General features: G+C 44.3%; 1 protein-coding gene across 4 annotated transcripts in view; it reads left to right on the top strand.

The window, feature by feature from the left end:
* The window catches only part of LOC131911817 (acylcarnitine hydrolase-like), an 18,480-nt gene extending 15,283 nt beyond the window's left edge, over positions 1-3,197 (top strand). For all 4 annotated transcript variants that reach the window (XM_059264200.1, XM_059264199.1, XM_059264195.1 and 1 more), the window contains 2 exons: positions 2,299-2,371; positions 2,814-3,197. In XM_059264200.1, coding sequence (XP_059120183.1) covers positions 2,299-2,371; positions 2,814-3,000 — 260 coding nt within the window. In that variant the 3' untranslated portion in view covers positions 3,001-3,197. The remainder of the gene's footprint in view (positions 1-2,298; positions 2,372-2,813) is intronic.
* Positions 3,198-20,814: the final 17,617 nt, after the last annotated feature.

Here is a 20,814-nt window from a genome sequence, read left to right as displayed (position 1 = left end):
CCTACCCAGGCATCCCCAAGAGTTGTTGGCTTCTGTGGATTTTCACCCTGTCCCCAGCATCATAGGTGTCAACAATGATGAGTATGGTTGGATCATACCTATGGTGAGGCTCACTTCCAATGTTCTGGGAGCCTGGAGACTCATATGTTAAGCATGGGAACTCAATACATCTTTAATCCAAGTCCATCAGATCCCACACTTCTGCCTCCCAGGTCACAGGCTCTGCTCAGACAATAAAGGAAATAACGAGAGAGAACCTGCAGGATGTTCTGAAGAATACAGCAGCACAAATGGTGAGATACCTCTGGTCTTGTCCATATAGAGAGTTCCCTCATATTTCCTCCTCAGACAACACCCCTGTTAATAAAGGACCACATAGCCGGGCGGTAGTGGCACACGCCTTTAATCCCAGCACTCGGGAGGCAGAGCCAGGCGGATCTCTGTGAGTTCGAGGCCAGCCTGGGCTACCAAGTGAGTTCCAGGAAAAGGCGTAAAGCTACACAGAGAAACCCTGTCTCGAAAAACCAAAAAATAAAAAATAAAGGACCACATATATGTGTGATTCTGTGTAGTGTCACCTTGGAGTGTAGCAGGCTTTTTCTTTTTTGGAGCCACCGACCAGCTCCCAAATCATGACACGGAGTCTTCTTATTAGTTATGAATGCTAGGGCTTATCTTATGCTTGTCTCACTAGCTCTTATAGTATAACTTAACCTGTTTCTTATAACTTAACCTGTTTCTGTTCATCTCTGTTTTGCCTCAGGGCTTTTTACCTTTCTTTCCTTCTGTATGTCTTTCACTGCTCCTCATGTCTGTCTGGTGTCTGGCTGGCTTCTGGCCCCAGGCGTGTCCCCTCTCTTTCTCCTCACTCTCTTCTCCTTCTTCTCTTCTTCTTCCTGAGCCTAATTCTCCTCCTACTTATTCTCTCTGCCCACCAGCCCTGCCTATCCCTCCTGCCTAGCTATTGTCCATTCAGCTTTTTATTAGACCAATCAGAAGCCTTAGGCAGTCAAGGTGAAACAGCAACACATCTTTATATAAATAAACAAATGCAGCATAAACAAATATAACACATCTTGACATTGTTAACAAGGGCAGCAGAAATAAATGTAACACATCTTTACACAGTTAAAGTAATATTCCCACAGCATAAACAAATGTAACACATCTTTTCCCAATTAAAGTAATATTCTACAAGATTGGAAGTTGAACCTTTTTGAACCGAGAACATGCCTAACCTCATTCTTCCTGATCTCCTTGGTGTAGATGCTGCCTCCTGAGTGTGGTGACCTGCTAATGGAAGAGTACATGAGGAACACTGAGGATCCCCAAGCCCTCCAAATACAGTTCACAGAGATGATGGGAGACTTCATGTTTGTGATCCCTGCACTCCAAGTAGCACATTTTCAGCGTAAGTACCTCTGTAACAAGGCTTAGGGGAACATCTCAGAGAAGTGGGCCACAGCTGAGCGCTGTGGAACAATGTAGTATCCAGGTCTCCTCATGTCTAGTTTAATAGAGTAATATCCAAGTACAGAGGGGAAGTGAGTTGCTAGTAACTCTATTGACTTGACAAAACACTCATCTAGGAAGGCCATAGACACTGTTTAACCACGGGCTTTTCCACAGCTAGAGCTCCAGCCTGAAGCTCCCTCCGCCACTTAACTTTTATGATTCCAAGTAACTTTTCATCAAGGTTTCTTGCCACCAAACATGTATCAGAAAAGCTCCAGATATGGGATCACTAATTCACCGTCTGTCCTTACCTCCAGGTTCCCCATGCTCCTGTCTACTTCTATGAATTCCAACATCGGTCCAGCTTCTTCAAGGATATCAAGCCACCCCACGTGAAGGCTGACCATGGTGATGAGGTTCCTTTTGTCTTTGGATCCTTCTTCTGGAGTGCAAAATGTGAGTCTTCCCTTATTTTTCTTGAGCTAAATGAGGTCTCAGATGCTCCTGAGGAACTCTTGAGCTCTCAGTCCATTTGAGGAAACCTGTAGATAGAGAGGGAGAGGGAGAGAGAGAGAGAGAGAGAGAGAGAGAGAGAGAGAGAGAGAGAGTTTAGGGTTAGAATCTGGGCCCTTCCCAATCTAGCCTGTAATGTGGGAAATGACAGCACATTGGGTCAAGAATTCAATTAGAGGCTTGCATGGACCTTGGATACTGTATTTAGTGAAGAAGGGAGGTAGCAAAGCCCATAGTTTGGGGTCAGACAACAGCTGTGAGTCTGAAGCATGAGTTGGCAGTTGCATGATGTGGCATATACTTGGACCTTTGTTTTCCTACTGACTTCAGTTGACCTCACTGAGGAGGAAGAGCTGCTGAACAGGAGGATGATGAAGTACTGGGCCAATTTTGCAAGACATGGGTAAGACTACACCTCTCTCTCTCTCTCTCTCTCAATCTTCCAGGTGTGGGTCCCTATCTAGGACTCCCTTTTGGATGGTGGCCTTCTTATCATGCGTGGACATTTCATCACATGATAAAGTCTTCTCTACCCCATAGCACATTTATACAGATACTTTGTAGTTATCGGTTACTGGTCACCTCACAGTGACCTGGCTCATAAGTGCTATGGTATTGTTCTTTAGATCTTGCCTCTCAGAGGGAAACATAAAACAAGTGAGGTAGTCTTTCCCCCACATGGAGTAGAAACTAGTTGGTGAAACTTGTATCCCTATATCAAGACACCTGAACCATCAGCCCCCTTAACCACTGTCCTAATCTTTCCACTTCCCTGACCCAAATCATGGGGTCAGACTTTGGATCAGAGTGACCTCACCCTTTCCCACTGGCTGGCATATCCACAGGAACCCCAACAGCGAGGGTCTACCCTACTGGCCCATGTTGGACCATGATGAGCAGTACCTGCAGCTGGACATCAAGTCTGCTGTGGGCCAAGCCCTGAAGGCCAGAAGGCTGCAGTTCTGGTCCAAGACTCTGCCCCAGAAGATTCAGGAGCTAAAGAGATCTCAGAATATGCACAAAGAGCTCTAGTGCCCTGTGTGAAGAATGGTGTGTAGCATTGGCTGCTGTTGTGGTTAGCTTGAGGTTCCAAAAACATATTGAGGAAACTGAGTTGATTCTAACATTCACATAACCTCTGTACTTGTCTGTTCCTCTACATTTATCACAAATCCTCTGCATGTGACTCTTTATCCTGCTGGGTCATCTTTTGATAGACCCACTCAATAAATGCTCCAATAACAGTGTGGATTTGTGAACCCCGAAGTACCCATCTCTTTTCACACTCCACTGGGACTAGGTCCCTTCTTTCTTTCCTTGTCTCATCTCTCGTCCTCACTGTCCTCTAAGACCAAAAACCACTATAAGTGAAGCAGAAGCTTTGGAAAAGGTTGATGTGGGTTCTTTGGAGAGAATGGTGGGCTATATCAAAATCACATGACCTCTCTCATCAAGTTCATACTTTTGGAGACCTTGAAGTCGAAGGTTAAGATACCAACAGGTGTGCTGTATTTTGATGGCTAGCTCTCTGATCCAAAGATGATACCTTATATGTGATGGGATAATTAATAGTTCTCATGACCCAAGCCTCAAATAGGCCTAACTCTTAACATCATCATATTGGAGTCTAAGTTTCAGTATAGAAATCTGGTTCGTAGATATTTTCAAAACACAGCACATAAAGGTTCCCAAGTCAGTCTCTGGATTTGAAAACATCTGAAAGTATCTCTATCTATTGTGTTTGTAGATAAAATGTCACCTACAAATTATTTTAAGATGATATGTCCATTTATTGGTATTGATGTCTTTTTTCTTCCTCTTCCCATCATTCAACCCCATTCATCTATTTCCATCCCAAAGTAGCTAGTGGCACAATTTTATATGAGACGTAGGTTTCAGTATCTATTATCTCAAGTCTGGGTCAGTGTGTGTGTGTGTGTGTGTGTGTGTGTGTGTGTGTGTGTGTCCAGAAGAACTAGGTTGGTTACATACAGTGTGTCTGCTGAGGTTCGTCTTGATTTCCAAGGGTCCTGTAGACATGTCAATGCCCACATTTGGATGATCACAGCACATCTGTGAAGATGTATGACTATGGAGTGAGTCCTAGTAGTGGGGGGGGGGTGCCAGAGGGTCTATACATGTACAATAGAGGTTCTGTCCCCTGCCTCCCTGAGCACTTGTCCATGTATGGGGGTGTCATCCTGACTTCCGGTTCCCCTGCAACCTCCTGGTCTGTGTGACAACTCTCTTCCCCTTGATTGTCCATATGCATGGCTTTCATTCTTACCTCTTTGCTGTTGCTAAACATTTTGGCCTTTCTAATAAATAACCTCTCTTTTACTTTATGTCATTATACAAAGCTGCCAAATTCTGCTCAAGCTACCTAAATTCTCCAAAAACATTTTCTCTCTGTCATTAAGAACCTGGATCCGCCGGGCAGTGGTGGCGCATGCCTTTAATCCCAGCACTCGGGGGGGCAGAGGCAGGTGGATCTCCGTGAGTTCAAGGCCAGCCTGGTCTATAGAGCGAGATCCAGGACAGGCACCAAAGCTACACAGAGAAACCCTGTCTCGGGGAAAAAAAAAAAAAAAGCCTGGATCCTTCATGCTAGAGACGCTGACATATCATATCCCCTTATCTCTGATCAGCTTGCCCTACAAGTCAAGTTGTCTTAGGTTGGCAAACACCCCCCTTTTAAAATTCAGTGCAAGGAATACCAACCCCAGGACAGCATGACCTTTGGGGTCCAAGTGAATATTATTGATTGTCTATCCTGGACACCATGGGCAGAGAAGGATATCCTCCAGGAGGGCTGCTGCCAGATTCTCCCACTGCGCCCTGAGCTCATTATTGGGCTCCTGCTGCTGATGATTAAGACACATCAGGCTGTTCAGGTAACACAAAAATCTAGTGTATGTCTTTGTTCTTAGAAGAGCTGAGACATTCCATCTCCAAAAGCCCAGCTGTTCCTTCAGAGGGGAAGTCGACGGAAGAGAGAACATCTGCCTAGGCCAGGACTGGGAGCACAGATAATCTGAAGGGAGACACTGAATTGACATCATGCCTTGCTGACTGGGGAAGATGGGCACAGCCATGGTTGTACCATGCCAGTGGAAACATTCAGAAAAGCACTGAGGAGAAAGATTCTGTGCCAGGCTTTGAGTACTCTAGATTTTTTTTTTTTTTTTTTTTTTTTTTGGTTTTTCGAGACAGGGTTTCTCTGTGTAGCTTTGCGCCTTTTCCTGGAACTCACTTGGTAGCCCAGGCTGGCCTCGAACTCACAGAGATCCGCCTGGCTCTGCCTCCCGAGTGCTGGGATTAAAGGCGTGCGCCACCACCGCCCGGCGAGTACTCTAGATTTTTGAAGGCTGGAGATATGGAACCAGATTCTCAAGTGGCATTGATGGTTGTCTGAAGTAGACACCCATACAGTTTCCTCCATGAAGTCTGTCTTAGCCAGATCCTGTACTTCTGATCCTGTATTCATTGGTGAATCCTGACAGGCAGGGTTCTCTGGGATTCTAAAACTTCTATTCATGGCCTAATATCCCAGTTTTATCATAGGCTCTGAGAATCCAGAGAGTCCCAGTGTTGGAACCAACAGGGCCTAAAAATGTTCGTCAGGTGGATAAATGACTCTAAACTTGTTCTCAGTAGGAATTTCCATCACACTAGCCACAATATAAAGAAGAAATGAATAGGGGAAAGGCACTTAAAATGCCACACAAAAACAGAGTAACATCTAAATTAAAGATATCATAGATCTAGAGAAGTTCATAGACACCCACAAAACACTCCATAAAACACTACAAAATACACATTCTTCTTGGAAATCCATGAGAATTCTCTACAAAATAAGTTGTGTATTAGGACACAAAAGAAGTTTTAAAAAGTACAGGAAAATTGGAATAATTACATCTATTTTATTACAATAGAATAAAACTCTCAATCCACAGTAAAAGAAACTATAGAACACATACAGTCTTGTGGGATACACAACATGCTACTGAATAATGATCACATCATTGAGTGAAATCAAGAAGAAAATTTAAAAATTTATAGAATCAAATGAAAAAGAAAAGACAATGTCAAACCCTAGAGGACACACTCAAGGCGGTCCCAAGCCTTAATGACTAAATTAAATACTCAAATGTCTGCCCCTTCTCCATCTGAGTGATCCTCAGCACACACCTCCTTTTATAGCTTTCTGCACCCTGCTCTCCTCTACAAAGGCAACATTTGACCTGTGAATCTCAATATCATAAACACGGTGACTCTAAGTTGGGGGTAATGGCTGCTTGTATCTAGAATGGCTCCAGAGGCCACGCTGTGCCTTCCCAGGGAACCAAAGAGTGAGAAAATCCAGCAGATATGGTTCCACCACCTGCTAATTACTGGCTCTCCAACACTGGCTCTCCTCTGTCTACTCAGTGCAGCCCTCCTGCAGCTACCACTTTGCCCTTCCCCCAACAAGCTGCTTGCCTACACCTCTGTGAGTACAAATTCTTGCATGGCCAAGGCCTGAAATATCTTCCTGTTGGAAGCATGGTGCATCCATTGCAACACAGACTCAAACCATAAGGAGGAGATGCGAACTGGGGTCTGAGAGAGACTGAGAAGGTTGGAACAAGGGAGGAGTAAATTAGTAGAGACAGCAGATGGCAGTGAGGGAAAGTGCCTGTCTTAGTTAGGGTTTTCATTGCTGTGAAGAGACACCCCAGCAACTCTCACAAAGAAAACATTTATTTAGGGTGGCTCACTTACGGTTTCAGAGGTTCCTTCCATTATCATCATGACAGGGAGCATGGCGGCATGCAGGCAGACATGGTGCTGGAGCTGAGAGTGCTACATGTTTTGTTTTTGTTTTTTTTTTTTTGGTTTTTTTCTTTTTTTTTTTTTTTTTTTTGGTTTTTCAAGACAGGGTTTCTCTGTGTAGCTTTGCGCCTTTCCTGGAACTCACTTGGTAGTCCAGGCTGGCCTCGAACTCACAGAGATCCGCCTGGCTCTGCCTCCCGAGTGCTGGGATTAAAGGCGTGTGCCACCACCGCCCGGCTAAGTGCTACATCTTGCAGGCAACAGGAAGTGAACTGACACGCTGGGTGGTATCCTGAGCAGGGGAAACCTCAAAGCCCGCCCCCACAGTGACACACTTCCCCCAACAAGTCCATACCCACTCCAACAGTGCCACACCTCCTGATAATGCTACTCTCTATGAGATTATGGGGGCCGATTACATTCAAACTACCACAGTGCCCTACCCAGTGCCCACACCAAAACCCATGGCGTGATCTTTGTGGCACACTAAGGGTCAGTGATGAGTGAAGACACTCAACACTAAGGAACCTGCCCAGTAGAGGGGCTTTCAGGAGCTGCACCTGCAAGTTAAAGGCAGAAAGTTGGAAACAGAAGGACATATGTGGCACTGCCCTCCTCTGTGTTTGATTACGGCTGTATGTATGACTGTCGCTGCTACCGGCCCTCAGATAACAATGAAACTAATAATGCCTTCATAGCGACAGTGAGCTCGACTGCCACCTCCTCTGCCACTTCGCACAAAGGTTTGGAGGTTCAGGTAGCAGCTGTTTCCTTTCACACGTGTGCTCACACTGCACTTTATTCAGTCAGCAGCCTTGCACATCTGAGTGGCTTCCATGTCTCAGCTTGTATTTTCCAAGGTGGATTTCACTATGTAGTCCAAGCTGACCTTAAACGCCACCCTATGCCTCTACCTCCCAACTGCTGGAATTAGAGAAAAGCAACACCAAGCCTAGGTTTTTTTGTTGCCTTTAACAAAACTGTTATGAACGTTTTTTCAGACATGATTTTCTTTAATCAGGAAGTTCATAGAATATTAGTGTCCTCTGTCAGAGATGTGGACTTGAGTGCAGCTGGGGTATGCCTGAGGTGTCCACATGCCCACCTATGGCTAAGATAGCTTGGTCGCCACATGAGAATAGGAAGAAGCAAAGTGCTAGAGAGGCCCACAGAAATCCACAAAGATACCCCCACAACAGACTGCTGGCAATGGTCGAGAGACAGTCCGAACTGACCTACTCTGGTGATGGGATGGCCAAACACCCTAATTGTCGTGCTAGAAAACTCATCCAACTACTGAGGGATCTGGATGCAGAGATCCATGACTAGGCCCCGGGTGGATCTCTAGGAGTCTAATTAGCGAGAATGAGGAGGGTTTATATGAGAGAGAATTGTTGAGACCAAGGTTGGATAAAGCACAGAGACAAATAGCCAAACAAACGGAAACACACGAAATATGAACCAATAGCTGAGGAGTCACCAACTGGATCAGGTCCTCTGAGTGGGTGAGACAGTTGATTGGCCTGATCTGTTTGGGAGGCATCCAGGCAGTGGGACCGGGTCCTGTGCTCATTGCATGAGTCGGCTGTTTGAAACCTGGGGCCTAGGCAGGGTCCCTTGGCTCGGCCTGGGAGGAGGGGACTGGACCTGCCTGGACTGAGTCTACCAGGTTGATCTCAGTCCGTGGGGAAGGCTTTGCCCTGGAGGAGGTGGGAATGGGGGTTAGGCTGGGTGGAAGGTGAGGGGGGACGGAGAGGGGAGAACAAGGGAATCCGTGGCTGATATGTAGAACTGAATTGTATTGCAAAATAAAAATTTTTTTAAAAAAAAGATAGCTTGGTCGCTTACATAACATAGTCTTTCATCCTTCTCTTCATTTCTCCTTTTAGCCAACACTCACAAAGGACACTCTGCATGGTATTCACTACCAAGCCTTCCAGGAACCTGTACACACAGTAAGTTCCCCAGGAAGCTGTGAACATATATGCCCCAAAGGGTGCTTGCCTTCCTCCACACTCTCCCTAGTCCAGGTCCCTTCCTCACCTCTCTTTTTCCTACTTTCTCACTCATTTCTCTGGCTTTCTAGGCCCTCTGTTCCTAGGGTTGTCTTTTTTTTTTTCCTTTTTTTTTTTTTAATTTTTATTTTGCAATACAATTAAGTTCTACATACAGGCACAGATTCCCTTGTTCTCCCCCCTCCCGCCCCCCTCACCTTCCCCCCAGCCCGCCCCCCATTCCAATCTCCTCCAGGGCAAAGCCTTCCCCACAGACTGAGATCAACCTGGTGGACTCAGTCCAGGTAGGTCCAGTCCCCTCCTCCCAGGCCGAGCCAAGGGACCCTGCCTAGGCCCCAGGTTTCAAACAGCCGACTCATGCAATGAGCACAGGACCCGGTCCCACTGCCTGGATGCCTCCCAAACAGATCAGGCCAATCAACTGTCTCACCCACTCAGAGGGCCTGATCCAGTTGGTGAACCCTCAGCCATTGGTTCATATTTCATGTGTTTCCGTTTGTTTGGCTATTTGTCTCTGTGCTTTATCCAACCTTGGTCTCAACAATTCTCTCTCATATAAACCCTCCTCATTCTCGCTAATTGGACTCCCAGAGATCCACCTGGGGCCTAGTCATGGATCTCTGCATCCAGATCCCTCAGTAGTTGGATGAGGTTTCTAGCACGACAATTAGGGTGTTTGGCCATCCCATCACCAGAGTAGGTCAATTCAGACTGTCTCTCGACCATTGCCAGCAGTCTGTTGTGGGGGTATCTTTGTGGATTTCTGTGGGCCTCTCTAGCACTTTGTTTCTTCCTATTCTCATGTGGTCTTCATTTACCATGGTCTCCTATTCCTTGTTCTCCCTCTCTGTTGTTGATCCAGCTGGGATCTCCCACTCACCCAAGCTCTCTTTCCCTCGACCCTCGCCCTTCACTACCTCCACTCATGTCCAGGCTGTTTATGTAGATCTCATTCCATTTCTCTGTCATTGGGTGATCCCTGTGTCTTTCTTGGGGTCCTGTTTTCCAGGTAGCCTGCCTGGTGATGTGAGTAGCAGTCCAGTCATCCTTGTTCCACATCTAGTATCCTGTTATGAGTGAGTACATACCATGTTTGTCTTTCTGAGTCTGGGATACCTCACTCAGGATGATTTTTTCTAGGTCCATCCATTTGTCTGCAAACCTCATGATGTCATTGTTTTTCTCTGCTGAGTAGTATTCCATTGTGTATATGTACCACATTTTGTTTATCCATTCTTCAGTTGAAGGGCATCTAGGTTGTCTCCATGTTCTGGCTATTACAAACAATGCTGATATGAACATAGCTGAACAAGTGCTCTTGTGGTGTGGTTGAGCATTCCTTGGGTATATGCCCAAGAGTGGTATAGCTGGATCTTGGGGGAGATGGATTCCCACTTTTCTAAGAAATCGCCATATTGATTTCCAAAGTGGTTGTACAAGCTTGCATTCCCACCAACAGTGGAGGAGAGTTCCCCTAGCTCCACATCCTCTCCAGCATAAGGTGTCTTCAGTGTTTTTGATCTTAGCCATTCTGACAGGCGTAAGGTGGTATCTCAGAGTTGTTTTGATTTGCATTTCCCTGATGATTAGGGATGTTGAGCAATTCCTTAAATGTCTTTCAGCCATTTGAGTTTCCTCTGTTGAGAATTCTCTGTTTAGTTCTATAGCCCATTTCTTAATTGGACTGTTGGGCATTTTGATGTCTAATTTCTTGAGTTCCTTATATATTCTGGATATCAGTCCTCTGTCAGATGTGGGATTGGTGAATATCTTTTCCCATTCTGTAGGCTGTCGCTTTGCTTTGTTGACCGTATCCTTTGCCCTACAAAAGCTTCTCAGTTTCAAGAGGTCCCATTGAGTGATTGTTTCTCTCAGTGTCTGTGCTACTGGTGTTCTATTTAGAAAGTGGTCTCCTATGCCAATGCGTTCAAGACTACTTCCTACTTTCTCTTCTAGCAGGTTCAGAGTAGCTGGATTTATGTTGAGGTCCTTGATCCACTTGGACTTAAGTTTTGTGCACGGTGATAGATATGGATCTATTTGCAGCCTTCTACATGTTGATATCCAGTTTTGCCAGCACCATTTGTTGAAGATGCTTTCTTTTTTCCATTGTGCACTTTTGGCTTCCTTGTCAAAAATTATTTGTTCATAGGTGTGCGGATTAATGTCAGGGTCTTCAATTCGATTCCATTGGTCCACATGTCGGTTTTTATGCCAGTACCAAGCTGTTTTTATTACTGTAGCTCTATAGTACAGCTTGAAGTCAGGGATTGTGATGCCTCCAGAGGTTGTTTTATTGTACAGGATTCTTTTGGCTATCCTGGGTTTTTTGTTTTTCCATATGAAGTTGAGTATTATTCTTTCCAGGTCTGTGAAGAATTGTGTTGGTATTTTGATGGGGATTGCATTGAATCTGTAGATTGCTTTTGGTAAGATTGCCATTTTTACTATGTTAGTTCTGCCTATCCATGAGCATGGGAGATCTTTCCATTTTCTGACATCTTCTTCAATTTCTTTTTTCAGGGACTTAAAGTTCTTGTCATATAGGTCCTTCACTTGCTTGGTTAGTGTTACCCCAAGGTATTTTATGTCATTTGTGGCTATAGTAAAGGGTGATGTATCTCTGATTTCCTTCTCCGCTTTTTTGTCCATTGTATATAGGAGGACTACTGATTTTTTTGAGTTGATCTTGTATCCTGCTATGTTGCTGAAGGTGTTTATAAGTTGTATCAGTTCCTTGGTGGTATCTTTGGGGTTGCTCAAGTATACTATCATGTCATCTGCAAATAGGGAAAGCTTGACTTCTTCCTTTCCAATTTGTATCCCCTTAATCTCCTTATGTTGTCTTATTGCTCTGGCTAGAACTTCAAGTACTATATTGAATAAGTATGGGGAGAGCGGACAGCCTTTCCTCGTTCCTGATTTTAGTGGAATTGCTTTGAGTTTCTCTCCATTTAATTTGATGTTGGCTGTTGGCTTGCTGTAAATTGCCTTTATTATGTTTAGGTATGTTCCCTGTATTCCTGATCGCTCCAAGACCTTTATCATGAAGGGGTGTTGGATTTTGTCAAATGCCTTTTCAGCATCTAGTGAGATGATCATGTGGTTTTTTTCTTTGAGTTTGTTTATATGGTGTATCACATTGACAGACTTTCGTATGTTGAACCATCCTTGCATCCCTGGAATGAATCCTACTTGATCATGGTGGATAATTGTTTTGATGTGTTCTTGGAGTCTGTTTGCCAGTATTTTATTGAGTATTTTTGCATCAATGTTCATGAGGGAGATCGGTCTGTAGTTCTCTTTCTTTGTTGTATCCTTGTTTGGTTTGGGAATCAGGGTAATTGTAGCCTCATAGAAGGAGTTTGGTAATGTTCCTTCTGTTTCTATTGTATGGAACAATTTAGAGAGTATTGGTATTAACTCTTCTTTGAAGATCTGGTAGAATTCTGCACTGAAACCATCTGGTCCTGGGCTTTTTTTGGTTGGGAGACTTTTAATGACTGTTTCTATTTCGTTAGGGGTTATTGGACTATTTAAATAGTTTATCTGGTCTTGATTTAATTTAGGTATGTGGTACCTAGCCAGAAAATTATCCATTTCTTTTAGGTTTTCCAGTTTTGTGGAATAGAGGTTTTTGAAGTATGACCTGATGATTCTCTGGATTTCCTCAATGTCTGTTGTTATGTCCCCCTTTTCATTTCTGATTTTGTTGATTTGGATGCTCTCTCTCTGTCTTTTGGTTAGTTTGGATAAGGGCTTGTCTATCTTGTTGATTTTCTCAAAGAACCAACTCTTTGTTTCATTAATTTTTTGTATTGTTCTCTTTGTTTCTATTTTATTGATTTCAGCTCTCACTTTGATAATTTCCTGGCATCTATTTTTCCTGGGAGACTTTGCTTCTTCCTGTTCTAGAACTTTCAGGTGTGCTGTTAAGTCACTAGTGTGAGATTTCTCCAGCTTATTTATGTGGGCGTCTAGTGCTATGAATTTCCCTCTTAATACTGCTTTCATAGTGTCCCATAGGTTTGGATATGTGGTGTCTTCATTTTCGTTGATCTCTAGGAAATCTTTAATTTCTTTCTTTATTTCTTCCTTAACCCATTGGTGATTCAGGTGGGTATTGTTCAGTTTCCATGAGATTGTAGGTTTTCTGTAGTTTTTGTTGTTGTTGAAATCCAACTTTAGACCATGGTGGTCTGATAGAACACAGGAGGTTATTCCAATTGTTTTGTATCTGTTTAGATTTGTTTTGTGACCAAGTATGTGGTCCATTTTAGAGAAGGTTCCATGGGGTGCTGAGAAGAAGGTATATTCGTTTTTGTTAGGATGGAATGTTCTGTAGATGTCGATTAAGTCCATTTGAGTCATGACATCAGTTAAGTCCTTTATTTCTCTGTTAAGTTTCGATTTGGGGGATCTGTCCAGTGGTGAAAGTGGGGTGTTGAGGTCTCCCACTATTAATGTGTGGGGTTTTATATGTGATTTAAGCTTTAATAATGTTTCTTTTACATATGTGGGTGCCCTTGTGTTTGGGGCATAAATGTTCAGAATTGAGACTTCATCTTGGTGGATCTTTCCTGTGATGAGTATGTAATGCCCTTCTTGATCTCTTTTGATTGATTTTAGTTTGAAGTCTATTTTGCTGGATATCAGGATGGCTACACCCGCTTGTTTCTTAAGACCGTTTGATTGGAAAGTCTTTTCCCAGCCTTTTATTTTTAGGTAGTGTCTATCTTTGAATTTGAGATGTGTTTCTTGTATGCAGCAGAAAGATGGGTCCTGCTTTCGTATCCATTCTGTAAGCCTATGTCTTTTTATAGGTGAATTAAGTCCATTGATATTGAGGGATATTAATGTCCAGTGATTGTTCATTCCTGTTATTTTTTGGTGGTGATGTGTGTGTACTTTTCTTCGTTGGGGTTTACTGCTGTGGCTTTATCTATTGCCTGCGTTTTCGAGGGTGTATCTGACTTCCTTAGGTTGGAATTTTCCTTCTAGTGCTTTCTGTAGGGCTGGGTTTGTGGATAAATATTGTTTAAATCTGGCTTTGTCATGGAATGTCTTGTTCACTCCATCTATGATGATTGAAAGTTTTGCTGGGTATATTAGTCTAGGCTGACATCCATGGTCTCTTAGTGTCTGCATTACATCTGTCCAGGACCTTCTGGCTTTCAAAGTCTCCATTGAGAAATCGGGTGTTATTCTGATAGGTTTGCCTTTATATGTCACTTGGCCTTTTTCCTTTGCTGCTCTTAATATTCTTTCTTTATTCTGTACGTTTAATTGTTTAATTATTATGTGGCGAAGGGACTTTTTTTGGGGGTCTAGTCTGTTTGGTGTTCTATAGGCTTCCTGTATCTTCATAGGCATTTCCTTCTTTAAGTTGGGAAAGTTTTCTTCTATGATCTTGTTGAATATATTTTCTGTGCCCTTGAGTTGGTATTCTTCTCCTTCTTCTACCCCCATTATTCGTAGGTTTGGTCTTTTCATGGTGTCCCAAATTTCTTGGACATTTTGGTTCATGACTTTGTTGACTTTAGTGTTTTCTTTGACTGATGAATCTATTTCTTCTATTGTATCTTCAACACTAGAGATTCTCTCTTCCATCTCTTGCATTCTGTTGATTATACTTGCATCTGAAGTTCCCAATCGTTTTCTCAGATTTTCTATTTCCAGCATTCCCTCTGTTTGTGTCTTCTTCATTTTTTCTATTTCCCTTTTCAGGTCTTGGACTGTTTCCTTCATTTGTTTCATTGATTTTTCTTGATTTTCTTTCAGTATTTTATTGTTCTCTTCCAGGACTTTTTTTATTTCTTCTAATTTGTTTGCCCTTTCCTCTAGTTGTTTACAGCGTTCTTCACATTTTTTTGTCTTTTCCTCTACACGAGCCTCTAGCTTCTTCATGATGACATTCATAAGGCTATTTTCTTCTGCTTCTTCCAATTTCTGATGTTCAGGTCTAGGTGTTGGAGGAGGGCTAGGGCCTGGTGATGGTGTATTGCTATTCATTTTGTTGTATGTGTTTCTGCCTTGACGTCTGCCCATCTCCTTGTGTTTCGTTCTTGGCCTTATCCGCACACTTGGTTCAGACAGAGCTGACAGATTCAGGGAGTCTCTCTCTCTTGTCCAGATGGGAGCTCTCTTGTCCAAATTGGAAGTCCGGGGCAGGATGGGAGCTCTTGTTCAGAAGGGAAGTCCGGGGGAGGATGGGTGCTCTCCTCTCTCTCTCTCTCTCTCTCTCTCTCTCTCTCTCTCTCTCTCTCTCTCTCTCCTCCAGATGGGAAATCCAGGGCAAGATGGGAGCTGGGGGCCAGCCTCTAAGTCCCAAGAAGAGGCTTGGGGCTCGGGCAGATGGGCGTGGGGTCAGGGCGTGGAGACTGCAGGGTCTGCCAGGGGTCTTGGAGAAGGGGATCCTTCCCGGTGGGGCTAGAAGGGAACTTGCCCAGTGACCAGAACCTGGGGCCAAGTTGGACAGGTCTTCCCGGGAGTGGCTGGTGCCCAGGGATGGGGTCGAGGGCAAGCTAGGGCACTCACCTGTGCTTCAGAAGGGAAGTCTGGGGCAAGATGGGAGCTGGGGGCCAGTCTCTAAGTCTCAGGAAGAGGCTTGGGGCTCAGGCGGATGGGGGTGGGGGCAGGGCGTGGAGACTGCAGGGTCTGCCAGGGGTCTTGGAGAAGGAGATCCTTCCCAGTGGGGCTAGAAGGGAACCTGCCCGGTGACCAGAACCTGGGGCCAAGTTGGGCAGGTCTTCCCCAGAGTGGCTGGTGCCCAGGGATAGGGTCGGGGGCAAGTTAGGGGACTCACCTGTGCTTCAGAAAGGAAGTCCGGGGCAAGATGGGAGCTGGGGGCCGGCCTCTAAGTCTCAGGAAGAGGCTTGGGGCTCAGGCGGATGGGCGTGGGGGCAGGGCGTGGAGACTGCAGGGTCTGCCAGGGGTCTTAGAGAAGGGGATTCTTCCCGGTGGGGCTAGAAGGGAACCTGCCCTGTGACCAGAACCTGGGGCCAAGTTGGGCAGGTCTTCCCCGGAGTGGCTGGTGCCCAGGGATGGGGTTGGGGGCAAGTTAGGGGACTCACCTGTGCTTCAGAAGGGAAGTCTGGGGCAAGATCTAGGGTTGTCTTTTTGAGAGCATTCCCCAGTTCAGAATGACTGGACCCCTTGCCCATCTCTCACTTAGTCATCCAAGCTTTTTCATCTTCTAGGCATCCAATAGCAAACCCAGACACTAGAAGTCCAGTGTCCTAGCTCATTCAAGCTGCTGTCACATGGGAATCATTCACCATCTGACTTACACAGAGTTTATTACTACCCGATCTAGATGCTAGGAGCCCTGGTCATGGTGCCACAAGCCTCATTTTCAGTGAGGACGTGATCTCTGGTTCTCAGGTGTCACCTCCTTGATGTGTCCTCACATAATGAGAAAACAAGATCCCGTAGGCCTAATCATTAAGGACTGGAGAGATGGCTCAGCAGGAAGTTAAAAGGACTTATGCTCCTCTAGAGGGCCCAAGTTCCATTCTGAGCATCCTAATTAGTGGGCTTACACAACTGCCTGCAACTCCAGCTTCAGGAGATCCAGTGCTTGATTCTATCCCCATGGGCACTCACATATTGGGCGCTCACACATACGAAGAGATATACACATATACAATTGAAAATGAATCTTTTTTTAATACTCTGTTAGCTCATCTTCTGTTGCTATAAAAATTATGAAGCTGCAACTTTTAAAGAGTTTCTTTTAGCTCACAATTTGGGAGACCAAATTCCAAGGTGAGTCCTACCATTTACTGGGCAGCCTGTAAGGGTGCACTGGGCTGCCTCACAGCATGATGGGAAAGCAGGAAGAGAAATCGCCAAGTGTTGAAGAGGCAAACACTTGAAGTGGACCTGTTTATTACAATCCACACCCCTGAGGACCATAAGAACTGTGTTTTTCCCTGCCAAGAGCAGTGCCCCAACATCTAATTACTGCCTAATAAAGCATACTTTCTTTAAAAAAAACAAAAAAAACAAAAAAAAAAACAAAAAAAAAACAAAAAAAACAAAAAACCACCCTTGAGCAATCAGGCTCTACCACTGAGCCCCAATGTCCTCAGATATGCAATAATCTACATGCAATTAAATTAATCTCTTAGTTAGGTGCAGTGGGACACACCTATAATTCTAGTACTAGTGGGGGCAAGATAGGAGGAAGATACATTCAAGGACAGTCTGAGCTACAAAACAAGTTCAAGGTCAACCTCAGCTCCAGAGAGACTGTTAGTTAATTTTCTTATCACTGTGACAGAACACCGGACAGAAAGAAAAGAGAAAGGAAGGAAGAGCATGTTTAGGCTCCTGGTTCGGGGATATAGTCCATCGTGGCATGGGAAGAGGGCAGCAGCACCAGCTCCCGTCTGAGGTGACAAGAGCATGAGGCACCTGTGTAGATCAGAGCAGCAGTCAAGACACAGTATTTCTTTTAGCAAAGACCCCAGCTTCTCAACACAGCACCATCAAGTGCTCATGCATGCAATTGTGAGGGACATTTCAGACTCCAAGAAACCCTGTCTCAAAAAGAAAAACAAACAAAGTTTCTTTCAGGTGGACCACTTACTAGTCTGGGGTAACTTAGGATATGCAGCCACCACATCAAGTTTAGAATGTTTCCTTCACTCCCAATGCTTTCTGGGTGCCTCTTGCAGTCTTTCACTGACTGGAACCCTGCTTCAAAGCACCTGTCTTAGTTAGGGTTTCTTTTGCTGTAAAGAGACACCGTGACCACAGTAACTCTTATAAAGGGAAACATTTTATTGGAGCTGGTTTACAGTTCAGAGGTTTAGTCCCTGGTGGGAAGCTTGGTGGCATGCAGGTAGACATGGTGCTGGGGAGGTAGCTGAGAGTTCTACATTTGCATCCACAGACAGCAAGTTAGGCAGTAGGCCTGACTTGAGCTTCTGAAACCTCAAAACCCACGCTCCCACTACACACGCTTTCTCCAACAAGGCCACACTTCCTAATAGTGTCACTACCTATGGGCATATGGGGACCACTTTTATTTAAACCAACACAGCAGCCATGCAATTGCTTTTGCTACAATATCAGACCTTGTCTTGAATCCAATATAAATGGAATGTTTTATTACTGGCTTTGTCATTTCACATAATGTTTTTGTTTCCTTAAGAAACTCAAACTCATGTATTTATACGGTGTGTGTGTGTGTGTGTGTGTGTGTGTATGGAAGACAACTTAGAGGAGCTGGCTATCCTTCTGCCATGTGAGTTTTAGGTACCAGACTCGGGTTGATAGTCTGGGTGGCAAGTGCCTTTACCTGCTGAGTCATCTCGCTCACCCCTTTGCTTTCTTTTATCAAAGCATTTCATTCCATGTATGCACAGCTAACATTTTGTACACTTATTTGGTTGATGCATGGCTAAGTGCTTTGTTTTGATTTGACTTGTTTCTGTTTGATGTTTATTTACTGGTTTATTTGTGCATATGCCTATATACGTACATATTAAAGATCTCTTTGTAGGCCAGGTTGGTTCTGAATTCATAATAACCTTGTCTTGGTCTCTTGAGTGCCGGTTTTATAGGCAGGGGCTTCAAGCTCATCAAGTGTGGTGGTTCTCTGTTTCTCTGTCTCTCTGTCTCTCTCTCTTCTCTGTCTGTCTTTCTGTCTCTGTCTCTCTTCTCTCTCTCAGTGTGTGTGTGTGTGTGTGTGTGTGTGTGTGTGTGTGTGTGTGTGCTATTTATGTATCCTAACCTTTATTTATAGATGCATGTAAAGACAAAAGATTGATGTCAGGATGTAATTTCTAATCACTTCTCCACCTTCCACCTTATTTTTTATATGAGGTTTCTGACTGAATCTGGATCTTGCCATTTTGCCTTTAGGATCAACTAGAGCCCCTGGTCCACCTGTGCCTACTCCTTGCCACTGGAGTTAGAGATGCAGGCCACAATGTCCAGCTTTTCTATGGATGGAGGGAGTCTAAACTCAGGTGTTCATGTGCATTGTACCCTCGCCATCCAGGTTTACCTGTATATGACTTCACATGATCACATTTGATTTGTGGAGTTCAGACCTAGAGCTGCATCACTGAGTCACTGAGTCAAATGTGTTTAACCTTTAAAGACATTGTAGGGCAGGGCATGTTCAGTGGTAGGGAACAAGAGCTTAGAGTAGAGTTTCTCAACCTGTGTGTAGTGACCCCTTTGGGGGTCCAATGACTCTTTCACGGAGATCACATATCAGATATTCTACATATAAATATTTACACTGCTGTGATATATTCACCAGAGAAGACTGCTTGGACATGGGTTTAAGCCAATAGAAAGTCTTTATTAGCCATCTGGCAACTACACTGGGTATTTGGATCCCATTGTAGGCCCGAGCCTTTCTCAGGGTGAGCTTGTCAGCACAAAAACCATGTCCTGGGTTGACATACTCCATGTCACAAAAGCAATCAGAAGCAGAACTACAGAAGCCATAAAACAAGGTTAGTACATTTAGAGACTTTCTCATAACTATGGACTTTGATGAATTAGACCTTTTGGTTTTGGCAGGTGGTGCTATCTATGTGCTGAGTTTCACATCCTCAATAGTACTTTCACCATGGAGTCAGTTATTCTAAGGTCTCAGGGCCTACTAAGATCTGGGGCCCTGTTGCAACATTACTATTCATAACAGTAGCAAAATTACACTTATGAAGTAACACTGAAAATAATTTTACAGTTGAGGATTACCACAACATGAGGAACTGTATTAAAGGGTCACAGCATTAGGAAGATTGAGAACCACTAGCTTAGAGGGTTGGGGCAGAGTTTTCTAGAAAGCTGTATATGCTTTGAATCTGCATCCAATATCTAGTACATTTTCTCCCATATCCAGGGTTCACAGGTCTAGGAGTCAAGGAGGGAGAAGGGAATGGTACCACTCACAGGCACCTGTAAATGACCCACTAGCAAAGGTTTTACTTCCTGTTTCCATGACCTAGAAGTTTTAGTTCCAGAGTTGAGCATGTTTCTTCCATGAGACAAAACAAACATTCCACTGGACTGGATACTACGACTTTTCCTTGGTCTATTTGAGTTCCTGATGTCTTTTAGTCAACAGGCTATGAACACAGTGTTGGTGGGGATGACTGGCCACACTGTCAACGGGAAATTAGCCTGCTTCTCCGTAACAGAGGTAAGAAAGACACGACTGGAGTTTGAGAGATACTCTAAGGCATTCCTTTGTGATACCATGCCCTGTTATTAAGGTCAATGGGAAACTACAACAGCCCAATCCAGGCAGGGTTATAAATGGTTCAGATACTTCATGAATGAAGGTATGAGTTGTTGCCCTCCAGGCAAAGTATGAAGACCTGGTCAGGGACTTGCTAAAAGTAGAGGGGATACAAAATGTGGTAGAAGATGAGTATAAATACAAGATGTGGTGGTTTGAATAAAAATGGCCCCCATAAGCCCATAGGGAGTGCCACTATTAGCAAGTGTGGCCTTGTTGGAACGGGTGTGACTTTGTTGGAAGAAGTGTGTCACTGGAGGTGGGCTTTGAGGTCTCAGGTGCTCAAGCCTGGCCAGTGTGTCTGGGTCTCTTCCTGCTACCTGCAGATCCAGATGTAGAACTCTCAGCTCATTCTCCAGCACCACGTCTGCCTGCACACTGTCATGGTTGCCACTATGCTTCCCATTGTGACAATAATGGACCTCTGAAACTGTATCCCAGCCCCAATTAAATGTTTTCCTTTATAGGAGTTGCCATGGCCATGGTGTCTCTCCACAGCAATAGAAACTCTAAGAAAGTTGCTTTGAAGTAATTTTCCCACCCATCTCTACTTCAAACCCCTGGCATGGCTTTATAGCAGTTAGGCTACATTCCTCTCTCTCCTTGCTCCGTCAAATTCAGAAAATCCTCCTCTCACAACTGTTCTGAACAGTAAATCAATCTCTTAATCCTTCCTTGGCAGCTCTGATTCTCCCTTGTCCCTTCAAACCTTTATGTGATTTATAGACAGGAGCTCAGCTTAAACTC

This window comes from Peromyscus eremicus, chromosome 5 (genome assembly GCF_949786415.1).
Source record: "Peromyscus eremicus chromosome 5, PerEre_H2_v1, whole genome shotgun sequence".
Classification (NCBI taxonomy): Eukaryota; Metazoa; Chordata; class Mammalia; order Rodentia; family Cricetidae; genus Peromyscus; species Peromyscus eremicus.
Note: the sequence above shows the minus strand (reverse complement) of the source record. Positions and strands in the feature narration are given on the sequence as shown.